The sequence below is a fragment of the Fulmarus glacialis genome, unplaced genomic scaffold, assembly GCF_000690835.1.
Source record: "Fulmarus glacialis isolate BGI_N327 unplaced genomic scaffold, ASM69083v1 scaffold14637, whole genome shotgun sequence".
NCBI classification, from domain to species: Eukaryota; Metazoa; Chordata; class Aves; order Procellariiformes; family Procellariidae; genus Fulmarus; species Fulmarus glacialis.
This window is the reverse complement of record NW_009222907.1, coordinates 11893-29148: the sequence shown is the minus strand read 5'-3', so window position 1 is coordinate 29148 and position 17256 is coordinate 11893. Positions and strand designations below refer to the sequence as shown.

Below are 17256 nucleotides of genomic sequence, written 5' to 3'. Positions count from 1 at the left end.
GAAGGGGAACAAACCTAGCCCCAAGACAGGAGGAAGGAACTAAATGCAGAATGGAAATTAAGCTACTCAAAAGTCCTTGTTCTTGGCAATAAATGCAAGAAGAAAAGATTGTAATTACCTAGTTTATTGCCATAAACAATTTTTTTAGTAGCCTAGGTTTTCAGTAATTCTTTCTAGGAGATGGCAGTCAAATAACCATCTGACAACACAAGTCCCCTTGTGCACAAAATCCAGATGGCATGAAGATAGCAATGCCAAATCTCTTTCCAGATGTAGTACTATGAAAACAAATGATTGCCAGATAGGAGTTACTAGGATCCTCCAAATTGCATTAGCTGTTGCTAGCGTAAGCTATCCTTGCAGCAGCCTTGCTCTTCCCATGTGGACATACCATTTCAGCAAACCTACACCGAGTTTTGGATTCATTTTGAATTTTAAAGCCTGTAAAGATTTGTCTGGTTTCAAGTGTTATTATCAACATTGTGCATGGCTGCCCAGCGAACATATCCAGCATATAGGACAGGGGGGGGAAATCAGTCTTGAGAAATACCAGTTCATCACTCTATAAACACGTTTGAGGTGTGCAACAAAGAAGGCAACATGGTGAGACAGCTTGTGTCATTCATCCTCTGACAGTCCCTGTTACTAAGGGCAGTTTTCATAACAGATTTATGGAGGGCCAGAAGATACTCTTTGTGATACATATTTTTTTTTGTTTTGGCAATGACCAAAGCACATTTTCCAGCAATAATCACTATCACACAAGATGAGTTGGTGGCTTCTAATACTTCAGAATTCAAATGATGATTCCTCTAAGAAATGTAAAATTAGAGAAAAAACTGTTGGCATTTGAGATATTAGGCTGAAATACTAGCGAGTGTTATTTTTCTCAGGAGAAATGCCTGGCAAGTTGTATTTTATTTGCTGCCAGTATAGCCTTTCAAAACATGCAATCAAGTCAAATTCAGCACTTTTGTAAATGTGGAACTGCATTTAGCATATCAGATGAACTTTGTACTGGATGTGATTCAAAGAGTGAACTTCGTGTAATAATTTGTTCTGTCTCAAAAAAAAAAAAGCCCCAAACCAAAAGAGCTTTATTTTCCATTCCAAAGGGCAAGTTGCAGCACCATCTCTACTGCATACCTTTCCTCCTCCCTTTCCACTGCTCCAGCCTCTCTGCCCAAAGATGCTTTTTGTTTCTTTTGCGCACTCGTGATTTTAGGTTTTGCAATTTCAAGCTGGAAGAAAATGCAATGTGCTAGTTTTGGCTGGGATAGAGTTAATTTTCTTCACAGTATGAGGCTGCGTTTTGGATTTGTGAGCAAAACAGTGTTGATAATACAGGGATGTTTTAGTTACTGCTGCGCAGTGCTTACACAGAGTCAAGGCCTTTTCTGCTCCTCACCCCACCCCACCCCACCAGTGAGCAGGCTGGGGGTGCACAAGAAGCTGTGAGGGGACACAGCCAGGACAGCTGACCCCAACTGACCAAAGCGATATCCCACACCATATGGCATCATGATCAGCATATAAAGCTGGGGGAAGAAGGAGGAAGGGGGGGACGTTCGAAGTGATGGCGTTTGTCTTCCCGAGTAACTGTTATGCGTGATGGAGCCCTGCTTTCCTGGAGGGCGCTCACCCCCTGCCTGCCGATGGGAAGGGGTGAATGAATTCCTCGTTTTGCTTTGCTTGCGTGCATGGCTTTTGCTTTACCTATTAAACTGTCTTTACCTCAACCCACGAGTTTTCTCACTTTTACCTTTCTGATTCTCTCCCCCATCCCATCGGAGGGGAGTGAGCGAGCAGCTGTGTGGGGCTTAGTTGCTGGCTGGGGTTAAACCATGACAACCAAGAATACTGAAAGCCAACCCTTTGCTCAGTTGCTACGAGCAAAAAGAAAAGTGAACACTCGGTAGCAGAAAGTTCAAGAAAAAATATTTTTACTATCTTTAATTCTCATTTATACAGAGCTCACCAAACAAACAATGTATCTTTTTCTCCACCCAGTCTGCCAGATGATGACTTTGATGCAGGGAGGAACATCCCCTTGGGCAGTCTTTTATTTCCCTTTTCTTAAAGTGTATTTGCAAGAAGCAACACGATAGAAAACAACTTGGCTCTCTATTTCTTCTGTACGTTGCATTCTCAAATTTTCAACCCAAGAGAAATTGGTCTGAGTGTTACAAAAACATCTTAAATGCCAAGGTGCTGTTTGCAGTGTCAAGTGAGGGTCTGGGGGGACGTGGCTGTGCCTGCTGTTTGTCTGCCTCTCTGCTGAGCAACCCAAACAGTATCTGCCACTAACAGCATCAAAACTTCCTCATGATTGTAACAGAGATGAAACAAAGGCATCTACAACTCTGATCAAACACAGAAATTACCCTTTCAAACCCAAGCATGAGATACCATCTGGGCTTTGCACACACCAGTCAAGCTTTTAGGCCATTTCAGTGAAACCTGCAAGTCTTTGCATGAAGACCAACTCATTCGTTGTTCAGCATCTCCTGAGTCACCAGAACTCTTTCAAAGGTTCATCCAGCAGCTAAGGTGTCTGCATCAATTATAAAGGGACAGTCTGCACCAACATTGTGTCATACAGTTTCCACTTTATGCAACTATCGGCTAACTACCTTGATGCACTAGTGCCTAAGGTACTGCCGGTCGCTTCCTTTCTTCCACCAAGAAACTGCTCATTACAGATATGGCAGCACAAAATCACCCCTGTACCAATTCTGCTTCTAAATTAGATGCCAGGCTAAGCAATGGTATCTTGCAACAAACAAGTTTAGTTTATTTTTAAACTACTGAAAACAAAAAAAATTACAAAGTAGACCAGAAAAGCATTCACCTCTCTGAAGTACCACCTAATTCACAACTGTATGCAATTTCAGCCCATAGGGTATTATGCTGAAAACTTTTTAAGCCACAAATTTGGCCATGTAAACAGTTCTGCCACAGGTGCGCGTTCTCACTGGCCACTGAAAGGAACTCACTGAGGCCAAATTCTTGTTGAACCTACAGATCTATGTGTCTGATGGTAGCTTCTCCCTCAAGCAGAGCCTGCATCACCCTGCAGTTCTTCCCCCAAGGTATATTTCTTTGTACTGCAGATAAGAGATATACGAGAAAGAACAATAAAACAACCAGTGTTTTCTACTCTAAGCAACCTTTGCTTTTAATTTAAAGCAAATGTCTAAATTGAGGGGAAGTTGATTTTAAGCATGATTATCTTAACAGTTTATCCATACAGCAAGTTACCTGTTAATGATCCTGGTCACTCTCACCGTCTTCTCCAGAAGATTCCACTTTGTCTGGACTCAGGCAGTGGCAATGCTATCAGCTGTGCAGAGCAGAAACAAGCAGACTCTAGATCCCCAAGAGCAGTTGGACTCACTAACCAGCAGTAGTTCAAAAATCATTTGGGTTTTTTTCCCAGCATTTGCTCACCGGAGAACTTGACAAACTGACCCCTACAAACTGACTGACTACATTTAAATTGGAGAGAGAGGCTTTTTGGTCAAATGCTTTTCTAGTCTGTGCAAATGACTGGTGTGTCACCTAACTGATCAGAAGAATCAGTGACAATACCATTGCTCAGCTCCAGAGCCTGCCAGCATTTTGCTCACCTTCCAGCTACACGTGCAATGAGAGCAGTTGGCAGCATACACCGGGTTTCAAGCTGGGTTTCCTTCAGACAGCATGGAAGAGTTTATCCTCTTTTCAGCAGTATCTCCTAAGAGCCAAATACTAAGCCACGTGCAATTCAGGAATGATTCTGTTTGAACAGCTAATCACAGGTTTCTGGCAACAACGAAACTAGGTATAAAGGGCGTGCATAAATTTGTCGCAGAACATGCATCTAGTTTTTGCAGTCTCATTATATGCTCCATAAAAGGTATCTACTTTATGCATATAAATACATGTATATGCACGTGTGCCCTTGTGCAGTATTGCTGAAAGGCACGCAGACCAAAAAAAAAAAATCTATTAAACCCCCTAGGGAAGCAATATGATGAAATCATGCTCACTCTGCCCAAAGTCCCCTCTAACGTGTACGATTCCTGGCCTGGGGAAACAGTATCTGGAGGGGGGAAAAAAAAGATAAAAGTAACACTGCTACTGCAAGCTATTTAACCATCAACGTTTTCATACACTGGCAGCTTATGCTGTTCACATTAGACTTATGCTGCATGGGTACATATGCTGTAAAAACTAGTAGCACACTCCCTGCCTACTGCACATTTCAGACAGACTACTGAAACCATCGGCTAGCTATGTACATGAGTCACTGTTAATCTAGTTTGTAAACACTTACCTCAAGGTCTGAGACTACAGGTAGGGACAGCAGTGATTAGGCTCTGAACTCCCAGCTCTACCTGTAGGATTTAAAAAAAATAAAGTCTACAAACACAGCACCCATCAGTTACCAGTGTCTGAAAACACGAGGGAATCAGGGTTATCCATTCTCCTCTTCTCCCCACCCCTGGTACTCCCACATTCTCAAGACAGGCAAGCTGTAAGTAACCCAAAGAAGGGTCTTGTTCATCTCACAAGCATCCGACATTAGCCCAGGCTCTGGGAATCATTATCAATATTTTGTTTCCTGATCAAGTGTTACCATGGAGCTTCATCACCTGTATTACAGCCATAGAGGCTGCATAAAAATTGTACTTGCTTTGTAAGATACAACTGGATCCATGCATCAGCATGCTTTTATCCCAGCGTGTTCATGCAGAGATGCAACTGTGCATGCGAGTGCAAGCATACACAGTTTTCTAATCACTTTGCACTACTACTTCCACAGAGAAGTTCCCAGCACATCCTGAAAATAAGCATGTTGTCCAGGTCTGACTACCCAGGGGATGCAAGTGCAGCAAAATGTGGCACCTCAAAAAACAACCTTCAATGACACCATTCTGCATCAGAAAAGTAATTGAGCTCAACTGATATTAATTGACACACAATGTAATCATCATGTATCAAAACAATCAGCAGTACAGAACACACAGTAAAGACGATTAACTCAAGTTGTACTTTTATTTTCAGGATTAAAACCCCCAATGATAGAGATGCAGAGTAAAGCAGAAAGAAACAGACGTCAACGTAAGTTTATCTGCAGTTCACATGAGGCATCCTGGTTTCACAAAACTGTATTGGACAGATGGGTAAAGCACAAACTGCCAAGAGAAAGAAGAGAAACTGCACAAAATATAAATTGAGAATAGGTAACTCCTCTTCACATGGCTCCCTCTGCCCCCTCCCACAGTATAAATAGCACAAATAAAAAATTCCAACTGCAAAATACATTTGACATTGAACAAAATCAAAGAACCATCAAAATTATTTTTATATAGGATGTACTGATCAATACTTTTTTCAGAATTAAGAATACATTGAAGTTCAATTTAAGCGAGATACAGAAGTAGTTATCACAGGTCTAACAAAGGGTAAGAGAAGTACTGTTTCAATGAATAACATACAATACACAAGTATTCAGGAATATAAAATATAGCTAGATTCAGCAAACAGTTCTAAAACTGACATTCCTGTTCCAGTCCCTACAATTAAAAGTTAAAGCTTGTTTACTTGATAAGACTTGTAGAGAAATAAATACACTTACAGAAGTACACACATTTCTTCAACAAGATAGACATATTAAATCAGTGGGATTTTAATACAAAGTAGAGACTGATTTAACAACCTAAACCAAACAGCTAATAGGATTGTCATTGGAAGGTTTGACTAAGTAAATCACTATACTCTTACCACAGTTAGCCCAACATACGTGTCGTCCTTAGCATAAAATTTATTCGCTCTTCAGCATATGCTCTGGCTCTTCTACCCGTCTGTTGAGTCAAAAACTAAAACTGGAATAAGAATTCGTCAGACACGTTTTCCACTGCTGAAAAGACTACATCTTGACCCAATCTGAATTTCGAATGAAGTTTTGGGTCAGTTCTGTTCTTCACATTAGACAATTTCTCATGCTTAAACAACCACTGAAAATTTGCCTGAAGTTTTGTCCCAAGCAGTAGTCCTCTGACTGAAGAATTTGCTTATTAGGGATGGATAACAATATGCTCAAGTCTAGATGAAAGTCTTACTAAAACTGCATATGGACTCTGGGTTAAATATTGTATATTCAAGTAAACCTGAAGTCACAGATGCTCTGTCAGACTTCCATCCCAGTTTTAAATCAAAACCACCATGTCCTCTATTTACCTATAGAAGTCCTAAACCCTGGTCTGCTAGATGATACAACAATGAACTCTGACACCTGAGACAGGTATGCAAAGAAAATATTTCCAAAGTCTTAGCCAGATAAGAACAATAGATAAGCATCTTGGCAGATGCCCTACTGCTGTTTGAGCCAAAATCCCTGCTCAGAAGTGCTTCTTCAGCTTTACAGCACAGGTGCTTTCTAAACTCCAACATATTAACTCAGTACCAACACAGCAGAAAACACCATGTGTCAGGAGCAAAGATACCATTTTCCCGTTATTACTTTCTTCTCCAAAGAGTCTGTTTAGCAGAACAGGGACCTTTTTGCAATCAGCATTTCTGCTCTGAAGACTCCCAGTCTGACATCTCTCACTGACTACATCACGCCTGAAACTTGCCTTGCCAGCACTGTCTCCCATGGGATGCTCTCCATCACAGCAAAGCATATGCAAGTGGGTATCCCTTCAGTTCTTGAGAGAAAATTGGACAACAGGAATCTGTCTTTTGTTCTCAAAAAAAAAAATCAACATTACAACTCCCAGCTCCACAGTTGTTAAATATATTTAGGACAGTAGTTCCCGAATTAGGAGCTGAGCTATTGATAGGCTGCAAAATCTAGCAATAACTCCTCTTTGTTTTCACCTACAAACACACAGTAAGATGCTAAAAACTCATATATACTTCCTAACAAACTTCTCCCCGCTGCTCCCCATCAGGGATACATAGAGGTCTCCTGTGCCTTAGGTATGCCCTTGAATCACACATGGCAGTGATCAGTGCCAGAAGAACAGGCATACCTCCAGTGTGCTCAGCATTCAGTGATTGCACATTAGGAAGTGAAACAACAGTCATAACACAATGTATAAGTAACCTGAATCTGTAATAACCATACAAGTAATTATTCAAGAATATGCAATTCAAGTAAGTATTTTGCCTCAAGCAGCTACTAGTTTCCTGGCTTTTCCTCTCCCAGCACCCACAGAATGGTCAAGTCCTCAGAACAATTCTTCTGGGGGAGTTTTCCACCTAAACTTTTTAAAAGTGAACCCTACTGCTTGGGGAAGATAGAAGCAAAACAATCACTGTATTCAACAGATGCAGGTCTACATCAACAACAAGGAACCCCCAGCCTTCTCCTGCATTCATGCCAATCTTTATTTTCCTCAAGCTCATACATGCATGACCTTGCAGGCTGTTAGTTACTCCATACTCTACCCAGCTGCAGCCCACTCAGAAGCTAGACTCTTAGCCGAGTTTCTCAGTAGGAGCTGCAGCCACTGTCACTCACCTGCCAGACCTGCTCCACTTCTGCTGCCTGAAACCTGGCTAAATACTGCCACACCTTCAATGTGGGCACTGGATGCAAACTGCTGCCCTACTTCCTTGATCCTCCCTTCCTGCCCAGCTCACGTTTTTATTTTTATAATGCCAGAAAATAGAGTCTGCAGGCCAAAGTCCAAGTCTAGATGAGCTCCGTTTTGCAAAGTTTGAGGGAATCTGTATATGCTGTGGCACTGTGTCAGAGCAATAAGCCTATTATACAGGTAGCTTTGTTATGGGCTATAACGTGTAACACAAGAAAGGTAGTTCATATTGCTTAGGATGGGTTAAGACTACCCTAAACCCAATTCTAAACACCAGCATTAACATTGCCCAGAGTATGCACAGGAGATATCCTGCTGCAGGCAATTGTATCTGCCAATTGCCCAACGCACTATTGAGACTGTCAGGTTCCTCACATAGAGGCATAACACCAAGCACTGCTCTGAAATGACACACGAGTCTCTTCAGACAGGCCAAACTTACAGAAATGTGTTCCCCCCCACCCCCCTTCATCATTAATCCTAAAGCTATTTTCCATTTCTTCTCCCTCTGCTAACACTTTTAACACCTAGCATACCTTTGTCCTATTTCAGGAGGCAAGAGCTAACAGCAAATATATTAGAAAAACTCTGAGTCTGTACTTAAAAATATCTAACCAAAGCCCTGAGTTACAACCATCACACCTCTATTCAAATAAATACAACAGAAGGACAAACACCACAGTCATTACTGTGCATGCACAATATAAATATTAATTAAGCCTGATAAATCTCTTTTGAGGTAGATATATACAGTACAAAATATATTAAGAGTCAAACACAAACATCATACTCACTTCACCTTCTTGCCTTGTCCTCCAGTTCTGCAGGAAACCTTGCAAATATATTTCTGCCTCATCAGCATTCAAACCAGGTTTTTCCAAGTTCTGAGCTCTAAGACAATTTACAGCTAAAAGACCACTGAAACCAAACCCATACATTTAACACTATCATGGAGTCTCAGTTGGGCCCATGAGAAAAGTAGGTTAACACAAAACTCGGCTAAGGAAAAATCCAAGTATTTTAAATAATTTTGCAAACAAGATAGTGCTGTTCAAAACAGGTTCCAACAGTTTCATCAACAAGAAAAAAGATACCAAAAAAACCTTCTGCTGGGGTTTTCAAAGGAAGTTTTAAACTAGAAATTTAGCTGTAGTTCCCAAAAACTGATTTTCATGACTTGCCCCCCGCCACTGAAACACAAGAGGAAAGGAGAAAGACAGCTTGAGAGACAGACACTCCCCCACCCCCAACTCCCTTAGAAAAAGGATTCAGTTAAAAATTCAAGGAACTCTAATGACAACCATGCAACAAACAGATAAATCAGATTACAGTCTGCTCAGAACTCAGCCAAAGTTTACATGGAAAGTTTGCAAACCTTTAGATAAACTTGCCCTGAGTTCAGAGTTTGTGACAAGCAAGCAAAGAGGTTTTGGATTTTTCTGGCCTGTGTCTGATGGCAGACACAGGATATGATAACAAAATAAATAATAAATCTGGAGATTCACTTTTCTTTTGAATAAAAGATCTATAAAGATGATCCATTCTATTATAAATAGCTTAGATATTAATACAAATTCATAATCACTGAATAATTAGTGCACAGTTGCTTTAGGAAGATGATTGAGCAGAGAAATATCTGCTTATCAGTCACTTTCGTGGTTTTTGGTTTTGGTGTTTTTTGTTTGGGTTTTTTTTTGTTGTTGTTTTTTTTTTTTTTTTTTTAACCCAAAGATAAATCAGACTGTAGGACTGCTATCAGCTAGTGCGACTATTGCTTACTTTGTCACAACCAGGTGCAGGCTGGGGAAATTTCTCCCCCATAGCTGTGGTGCTCTGACAACAAGCACAACTTTTGGGTCCAATTCCAGAATTCACTGTCACACTGCAAGTCAGAGATTCAAGATTTGGGTTTTGAGCAGTCCCTGTCAGCTCCAGTTCTTTGAACACCAAGCAAACTCCCACAACCTCCTTAGAGGAAAAGGCTGTCTGGGTGAGAGACTTTCCCCAAAGAAAACTTGATGGATGGAAAAAACAAGTGACCAGCAAGTGAAAGAGAAAGGTTGCACTGTGGTTTCTCAAGTGTCTCAATAGGAATTCAGACTTGTGAGTTATAATCCTCAAATCTGAAGACTGAAATATTCTCCAAATTAATGCCAGAAGAAACACACTTAAGCATGGTTGCAATTAATGTATTAAAGTAAAATAAAGAGGTCCAGAAGAAGAGTTTGGAATCCAAAGAGGCAGAGTGTGCCAAGCCTTCGCCTCTCAGGCCCGAAGGTCAGTTCGGATATTCAACACAGTGTAAGAGCTTCCCCCTGAACAACGGCAATATTGTTTCTTCAAGTAAGTCAGAGGTAGTGTCTAAAACAGCGTAATGAATACAGCAGCAGCCTCCAGCTGAGCCCAGCTACGCCTGAGGTGGCCCAAGAACAATACCGATTCGGCCGGCCTGATCACACTGCTGCTAAGGGATCGGCGGCGATCCTCGGTTCGAGCCCTGGCGTTGAGAAATAAGCCGGATGCGCACACGAGGGGACAGTGAGCCCAGTCACCAGGGAGACGCGCACCATCATCGGGTACATCTGCTCCGGAGGCCAGCCTCTTGTTTGCAGGCAGACACCGCGCCGGACTGCAGCAGATGTGTGCATAACTTAGTCAAACACGTAGCCACAGACACGCCACAGCACTCAGACAGCACCTTCTGTTCCACTCAGATCCACACATCACAGGGAGAAGGAACCCGCCTGTATGTGATGTTTAACCACATTTCCTCTAGAAAACTTTTTTTAAAATAAAGAGAGATTACAATAGGTTTCACTTAATAAATAAAACATTTAGCATAGTTTGAAGATGTCCACGGAGGAGCACAAGTGGGACACAGCAATCAGGATTTAGTTGCAGATTCATCCTCTTCTAGAAGGAGGTCATTTAATGCAATAACTGTAGCAGCAAAGTCAACCAGCTCCACAAAGTCTGATGTAATTATGTTAACACCCATAACACCTGGCTTCTGTGCTTTCACCCAATTCAAAATCATGGGCAGGTTCCTAAAGAAATTGAAATAAAAGAGAATTAAACCTTTTAAGAGACTTTTCTCTATACATACTCTACTTATTTCAAATACAACGTGCTGTTTACAAATTATGTTATTATCTCACATTTGTGATCAGGTCCTGACTGCCACCCGAAATGCAACCAGCTGATGAGAAGAGCGCTTAACGTAGCATGCAGTCATTAGCTATCAAATAGAAATATTGGTCAGTCATCAATCCAAACTACCATGCATACAAAACAACATTTGGGAACTCTATAGTCACTGAGCAGACTGTGCTTCAGGATTTAATGCTGCACTACAATTTCCTCCATCCTGGTTTGTTTTTACCCAAGTACATTTTACCTTGCACAAAGCAAGGCTGTATCTGGCCCAAGATGTTCCCCTGCCCACCCCTGCTTTAGGGTAGGCAGGAACGACGTTTTTGGGGGCAGCACGCTGCATTTCTACCGAACTTCCCTCAGCATCCAGACCCATCCAGAGCAACAGGATCAGGGAAACCAAACCCAGAATCGAGCCCTCAGCTCTTTAGGGGTTCAACATCCCTCCATACAGCACTGTAACCAGAGAAAAGTGAGGTGTGTCAGGAATTGAGTAATAGAGTTAGAAATTCTACCGTGGGGAGAAATTTCAAGTAATTTCTTGGACAGAATGCAAGCCAGGAGTCTGCACAAGCTTTTTTGCACTCTAACATGCAAACACCAGGGTTTTCAGCACAGTTAGAGACAAATGACTAAATATATTAGAATTATTTAAATTAGTCCCATAATATGCATACAAAATTATATGAGAAGATGGTAGGCAAGCAAATAAGCTAACAGGATGGGGAAGAAAAAACAAACAAAAAATCCTAAGAACACCCCACAGCTCTTGTTCCAGAAAAAAAAAAAAATCTTGTCAAGAACCAAAAGAAAGAACTTGAGTGAAGGCACAATTACTGTCCCTTCAAGGGATACACCAGACTTTAGCCAGCTAAGTGTAAATGTTGCACATTTCTCCTTTACTAAGAGCTCAAGAACACTTAAATATTCATATTCAGGAGAAAATTACCACATGAAAAGGCAGACACCTACAGAGAACTGCAAAGACAGATTTACACATACAAATCAGCTAGCATGTGTAAATGTATACCAGCAATCATCCTTTAGCAAACAGCGGCACCTATTTTAAATTTTCACAGTTTACTTTCAAACAAGTGGTAACAATGGGGCTGAGGGAAAGGGATGGAGCAAAGACAGGCTTCCAGCCTACCAGTGGCTTACAGCCCAGATCCGCACCAGGAGTCACTTGAAACAAAACTGCTTGCCCATTCCATGAAATTAGATAATCCTTTACTAGTTTAAAAATAGAAATTCAGTACGATCTTTCCTTTAATCACGAGACAACAGTACATTTAATAAACAGTATGCAGACATAAGTTACATCTGTGCTTTCTGTTAAGTATACATATTTACATTTGTGCAACTTGCGACAGCAAATGCCTTAAAGTCTTAAAGCACCTGAGCACCATCTAGTGTCTAACGCTGACCACACAGATGTGGGCAAAGCACAAGCCAGAGTGGAGACCTGAATATATTGTGGCAAACATCATTTGGATTTAATTATCTTTTGCTAGATTAATGTCTGTAAACAGGAAGGAGACTGAAAACTCCATGATTTATACTTACCTAGAATTTCCTTACTTCCATCAACAGCTTTTGTGACTGCAAAAACACAACACTTGCTATTTTTAGAAAGGATGTTTAAGAAAATAAGTTATATTGACTTTGGCTTCAAAATAATAATACTGTAATTATTTCTCAAGTGACCAATGATTCTCCCAAAGGGAACGTGAACTGGCTGCTGAAGATGTGTGTTTATCTCACTGCTTAATATTAAGCTCAGTTGCTGATCAAATTAGACCAGTTGTGACCACCTATACAAGTGTAATTTAGAGCTTAATATCATTATGGCAAGATAAACTGTTAGTGACATCAAAACAGGCAATATTAAACAGTGAGCCAGGAGACCAGATCCTACCAGGACTGTTACGGTTCTAGCAATTTTTAGCAAACAGGCTACAAGGTGATAATGCCATAAAATAAAGTCACATGGAGCCTATCCTGGTCATGCTGTTAACACTATTAAAAATCGCTGGCACCCTGCGCTACTCAAAGCAAAACCTCTTCTAATGATCTTACTCATGGGCAAATTCATTGTACAACAGTCAGTGGTATAGAAAAAGTCAGACTGTTAATCTAATTTTTGGTAAAAAAACCCAAGATAAAATGCTGACCCAGGTCATACATCTTTGGCCATTACTGAAATTCCTGAGATAGATTTGTATGCAAAACTGAGCCCACAAATAGGCAATTTTCCTCTGTGGCACAAGCTTTTTCCCCCCCTAAATTCAAGTTCAGCCAATTTGGAATGAATTATTGGTTTGAAAAAACAGGTCCAGCCCATGTTTTATGAAATCACATCACATTCAGAAACAGCTCCAATTACCAGGAAACACACTTATAGTTACATATATACCCTGTTACTTTATTATTTTCAATAATTCTTTATTTTTAATGACTGCAAATATCTCTCACAAGCAATAGTAATGAAGCAAAACTGCATGCTTTCATCAAGTCTTACTTGTAAGCAAACATTTCAGTTTCTTGTCTACTCAGTGCCTCTTTCAACATGAAACATGGTAAGTAAAGAACTGAGAAATCAAGGCAAGTCCTTACCTATGAACAAGTGTGTTCTTCAGACCACGAATTAGATGCCGTGCAATAGTTTTCACGCGAGGCGTGAGAATTGCTTGAGAAACATGAAAAGTCCCATAACGACTTCGTTCCTCAAGAGTGGTCTCCAGGAACTGTAATAGTTTGTGCACATTGGTTGTATTAGCCCATGGTGCCGGCATTTTATTCCCTGGCCACAGGAAGCGGTATTCCTGATACAAAGGATAGTGGTAGAATATGAGAACCTAACAGAACAAAGAAAAAGGAGAAAAAAAAATTCACAACTATGTTATTTATTTTTAAACAGGTTGTTGCGTCGGTTTATGCTTATGCAGTACTGCCTCAGCTAGCATAGCAGTGAAAAGAGGACCAAGCAAAAAGAAGCTGCTCCTGAGTCATGAGTGTCAGTAAATTTGTTGCACTATTGCCAACAAAGGAGATGGAGATCATTTTGGTTAGCTATGAGGACAGGATTGCTTCAGGCTTTAAGGGTCATCAGTTTAAAATGAAAAAGTTGCCAGGAATATACTGAAGTGTCATTCAAAGAATTCAGCTTAAAAGCATTTCAAAGTACTGTCAGAGAATATTACATCTGTACTTGAAGTTAAGGATTTTAGCAGTCTTGCCATCTTCTGCGTAACTCCTATTAAGTGGCTAAAGTGTACCGGGCTGACTGGCAAAACTGCATTCCACTCACACTTACTGCATGAGATGCCAAAGTCAGTCTTGCTGTCAGCAACATCTTCTCTAAATCAAAAGTCAGTATTTTATGCCTTGTAAGGTGGTTCTCTACAAGAGGATAGCACAAAGATGCAACACTTTTTATTAACACCCAAACTTTACAAATGATGCATTTTGTACCCTAGCACTGCCAGCACCAGTTCAGAGGAATTCCTCAAAGCCTCATGTATTTTACAGTTTAAGAATTACGTGCCATTGCTGAAGCCCTGTTCCCGGTTTGTGTGTATGCATGGGAGCAGTTAGAGAAGAATTTAATCTTGCCACTATACATTTGGATGGCTACAAAAGAGCTAAGAAATTCTGTACTATACCTTAGTCATGTTAAAGCTTATATGCTTCAGACTGGCCGAAAAGACAACAGTTTATCAAATCCTCACCAACGCAAGTCAGCATTTTTTTTCTTCCAGAAGAGAAAACCATTTGTAAGGAGCAGAAGGCCCCGAGGATACTATCATTTAATTATTTAACAAACATGCTTGGGAGCAGGACACAGTCTAGCCACACCATGGATGGAGGGGCTACACAGCTGCACATAAATGGAGGGAAACATGCACACTACATAAAGGAGGCCCTAGAGGGCTTTAAATTGATGTCAGCAGCATCCTTGGTCCAATACCTCTGAGTGGGAACCACACCCAGCTTCTCTATTTACATCTTAACCTTTTGGGTTTGAAAAACATTACACATTCTGTCCCTACCTGGTGTTTCTTCTCCCACATGTACTGTAATGTCACATATTCTACACATTCAACGGAGCACAGTTTGGATCCAAATGCTGAGCGGATCCTGTTGATCAAGAAGTAGTGATGGCTGTCATCCATGGCATAGAAGTGATTGAAATCCAAGAAGATTACTTCCTTGGGGTGCTGCTCAAGAAAGGTGTTAATCTCCTTCAGCCCATCCCATACTTTGATGCCAAACAAGCCGTGTATGAAGTAAATCTCTTGTCCTATTTCCCCAGGTTTGGAAGATACACGAAGATCAAAGTAGCGGATCCCACCTTCCAACTGCTCTTTGAAAGTCAGATTTTGAGTCACTGACCATTTCTTCATGATCTTTTTAACCAAAGAAATTCTGGCCAAACGTTTGATGGCTGTGGCTTGGTCTGGTCCCACAGGAGATTTCTCATCAACCCAATAGCTGAAAGAATCATGTGACCCTAGAAACAAAAGCCAAGAATATTTAATTTTAGAAAACTGATTCCCCCCAAAACATATTTACCTATGTGCCCTGTAAACTGAAAAAAGTCCTACATGTATGGCAGCTATGCTTAAGGTTCTCGGTTTGATCTGTTCTCTTGTGTGAGCTCCTAATTTCAATGCACTCTGAAAATGATGAACATAAGACAAACATCAGTGGTAACAGGAAACTTCCTTCTAACCTTCCTTCATTTACAAACTATCAATCTATGTCCAAAGCTTTCCCAGAGGCTGATACATCACTGATTTGAGATGAGACTCCAGCTTCACTGAAAGAACCTGAGGCTTTATTTTCATTCTACCTGGTAAATCCAATTGTGACCTAATACACCAAAGTTCTTGGAACAGATACCTTTATTCATTTGATGGACAGAGGGATCTGTACATGCACATGCCTTACCAGCACATCTCACTTTAGCCCCAAGATGGTAAATAAATTATTAGTAGTTTGAAGAGTGGGCAACAACTTAGAGGTGGAACAACTGAGTACACCACCAGTTACTGTGTGGTTAGATACCAAGCTCACGTTAAACAAGTTCATGAACGTGTCTTTTACCTGGCAGTGCCTTTGAGTGACCACAGGTACGGTGAATAAAAAATTCACCAAAAAAGACAACCAACAATCAAAATCCCTGACAAAATAATGCATGTCTGACAAAGCTCCTGTAACACAACCTGTACCTTGGCAGAGAAACTGCATCTCCTGTATAAAATTTGTGCTTACTAGAAAAAACCCTCCAACTGAAAATTCAGCAGTAAATGGAAACAAAACTGAGAAACAACAAAACCCCTTCAAAATAACAGCTTCAGAGTCAATGAAGTATCCCTAGCTTAGCCAAGTCAGTAACAGAAGAAAGAGTAATAGGGCAGTGTATCTCAGTTCATACTGTACCAGAGCAGCATAAAGCAAAGATGGGCAGAAGCTGATCTGCCACAGGCTGAGGTTTACCAGGGATTTCTAACCATTTACACCAGGCACCCGCATTCTGGCCAAGAAGCTGCAATCGCTCCAGGCATGACTTCCCTGTGAAGCCCCAGCCAGGAAAAACACTACAGGAGCTGTACCAACCCTGCTTCCCTTTTTTCTTCAGGACAGCAGATGAGAGGTTCCCCATTTAGCCAAACCCCACCCTCTTCCTGCACACCTGCTTTGCTGAAGTACAGGGAAAGCATCTTCACCCCAGTCACCACAAGCAGCTCCTTTTTCATTGACTCTGCACCATGCTGCCGGTATCTGCATTTTCCCTTCCTACATGCCCCAGGGTTCTTGTCCCTGCTTCTGGGCCTATACGTTTCTAGAATTTCCTCCTCTACCTCAGTCTGCAACTCTGTTAAAAAGAAAATCCTAATTTGTCATTTCCAATTTTAAGACAACATTTGAGGCATCCACAGCCTCCTTCACCCAAACCTTTTATTTGTGTACCAGTGCTCACTTGAAGACTGATGCATTTCCTGTGATGCAAGGTCAAAGCTATAAACAAGATTATGATCTCAATTGGATTATCTTGTCAGGATTTTTTAATCCAGATGGAGGTACAGACTGTGCGCAAACCAAACATCAGTTCACAACAACCTTAAATGCACTCTTTCTCCATGAATTTCAACTAGTTCAGAAGTACTGAAAAGGAACTGTGAAGGTTAGTTTTCAGGCTTTACAAATGAACACTAAAAACTAATTCTAAGAAACTCTTCATGAATTCTTCACAGTCTTTGTAAAAATGTGCCTCGTATGTGGCTTTCCATTCAGTCTTCTAGAAACAGTGACAAGTAACAAAAAAGCCGTTTTTAAAAGATGTCAGCTTAAGAAGCTATTTAGTACCTGTCACAGTAAACTACATCAAAAAGTAGCTGTCAGTTTTGAAGTGACATCTAGATTTTTTCCCCACCTCCAAATGTGTAATCCCAAACAAATTACAGGATCAAACATATAGTGAAGACATTTCAGAAGAAGCCATGTAAGG

At 40.8% G+C, this 17256-nt stretch overlaps 1 protein-coding gene across 1 annotated transcript; it reads right to left on the bottom strand.

The window, feature by feature from the left end:
* Positions 1–10349: 10349 nt before the first annotated feature.
* LOC104079555 (PI-PLC X domain-containing protein 2-like) lies at positions 10350–15255 on the bottom strand (the record flags this gene model as incomplete). Its single annotated transcript, XM_009581630.1, has 4 exons — positions 10350–10636; positions 13359–13600; positions 14795–14882; positions 15138–15255. Coding segments are annotated over 4 exons (611 nt in total), but the record flags the coding sequence as incomplete, so codon positions are not given.
* Between the last annotated feature and the right edge of the window lie 2001 nt (positions 15256–17256).